The 423-nt window shown below is 63.4% G+C and overlaps 2 protein-coding genes across 2 annotated transcripts in view; one reads left to right on the forward strand and one right to left on the reverse strand.

Annotated features, from left to right (window-relative positions):
• Positions 1 to 423, reverse strand: part of MORN4 (MORN repeat containing 4) — a gene marked incomplete at its 5' end in the record, with an annotated part of 5,414 nt that overhangs the window by 1,936 nt on the left and 3,055 nt on the right. The window lies entirely within an intron of this gene.
• Positions 1 to 423, forward strand: part of HOGA1 (4-hydroxy-2-oxoglutarate aldolase 1) — a 2,646-nt gene that overhangs the window by 1,123 nt on the left and 1,100 nt on the right. Inside the window, 2 exon segments of the mRNA XM_010009585.1 lie at positions 15 to 216; positions 362 to 396. Coding sequence (XP_010007887.1) covers positions 15 to 216; positions 362 to 396 — 237 coding nt within the window.

The raw sequence follows: 423 nt of genomic DNA on the forward strand, positions 1-423 counted from the left end.
AGTGGGTGCAGCAGGATGGGGACTGCATCCTTCACATGTCCAGCCCACTCCAGCTGCTGAGCACGGCCTGGCTGCCTGCAGGTTGCCGATGCGTCCCCCATCCCTGTGGTGCTCTACAGTGTCCCTGCCAACACCGGCCTGGACCTACCCCTGGAGGCTGTGGTCACCCTGGCTCAGCACCCCAACATCCTTGGGATCAAGGACAGCGGTGGGGACGTGAGTGGGGCAGGGCTTTGCCAGGGCTGGGTGCCATCAAGTCTGGCCCCAAGCTGGGAATGGGGAGCTGGAGGTGCCAGCAGAAGCCCTGGGTGGGACAGCAGCAGGGTGATGCTGTACCAGCGCACAGTGTGTCTCTCTCCAGATCACCCGTATTGGGCTGATGGTCCACAAGACACGGCAGGGAGAGTTACAGACGGAGGCAGG

Source organism: Nestor notabilis, unplaced genomic scaffold (genome assembly GCF_000696875.1).
Source record: "Nestor notabilis isolate BGI_N333 unplaced genomic scaffold, ASM69687v1 scaffold21952, whole genome shotgun sequence".
In the NCBI taxonomy this organism is placed as follows: Eukaryota; Metazoa; Chordata; class Aves; order Psittaciformes; family Psittacidae; genus Nestor; species Nestor notabilis.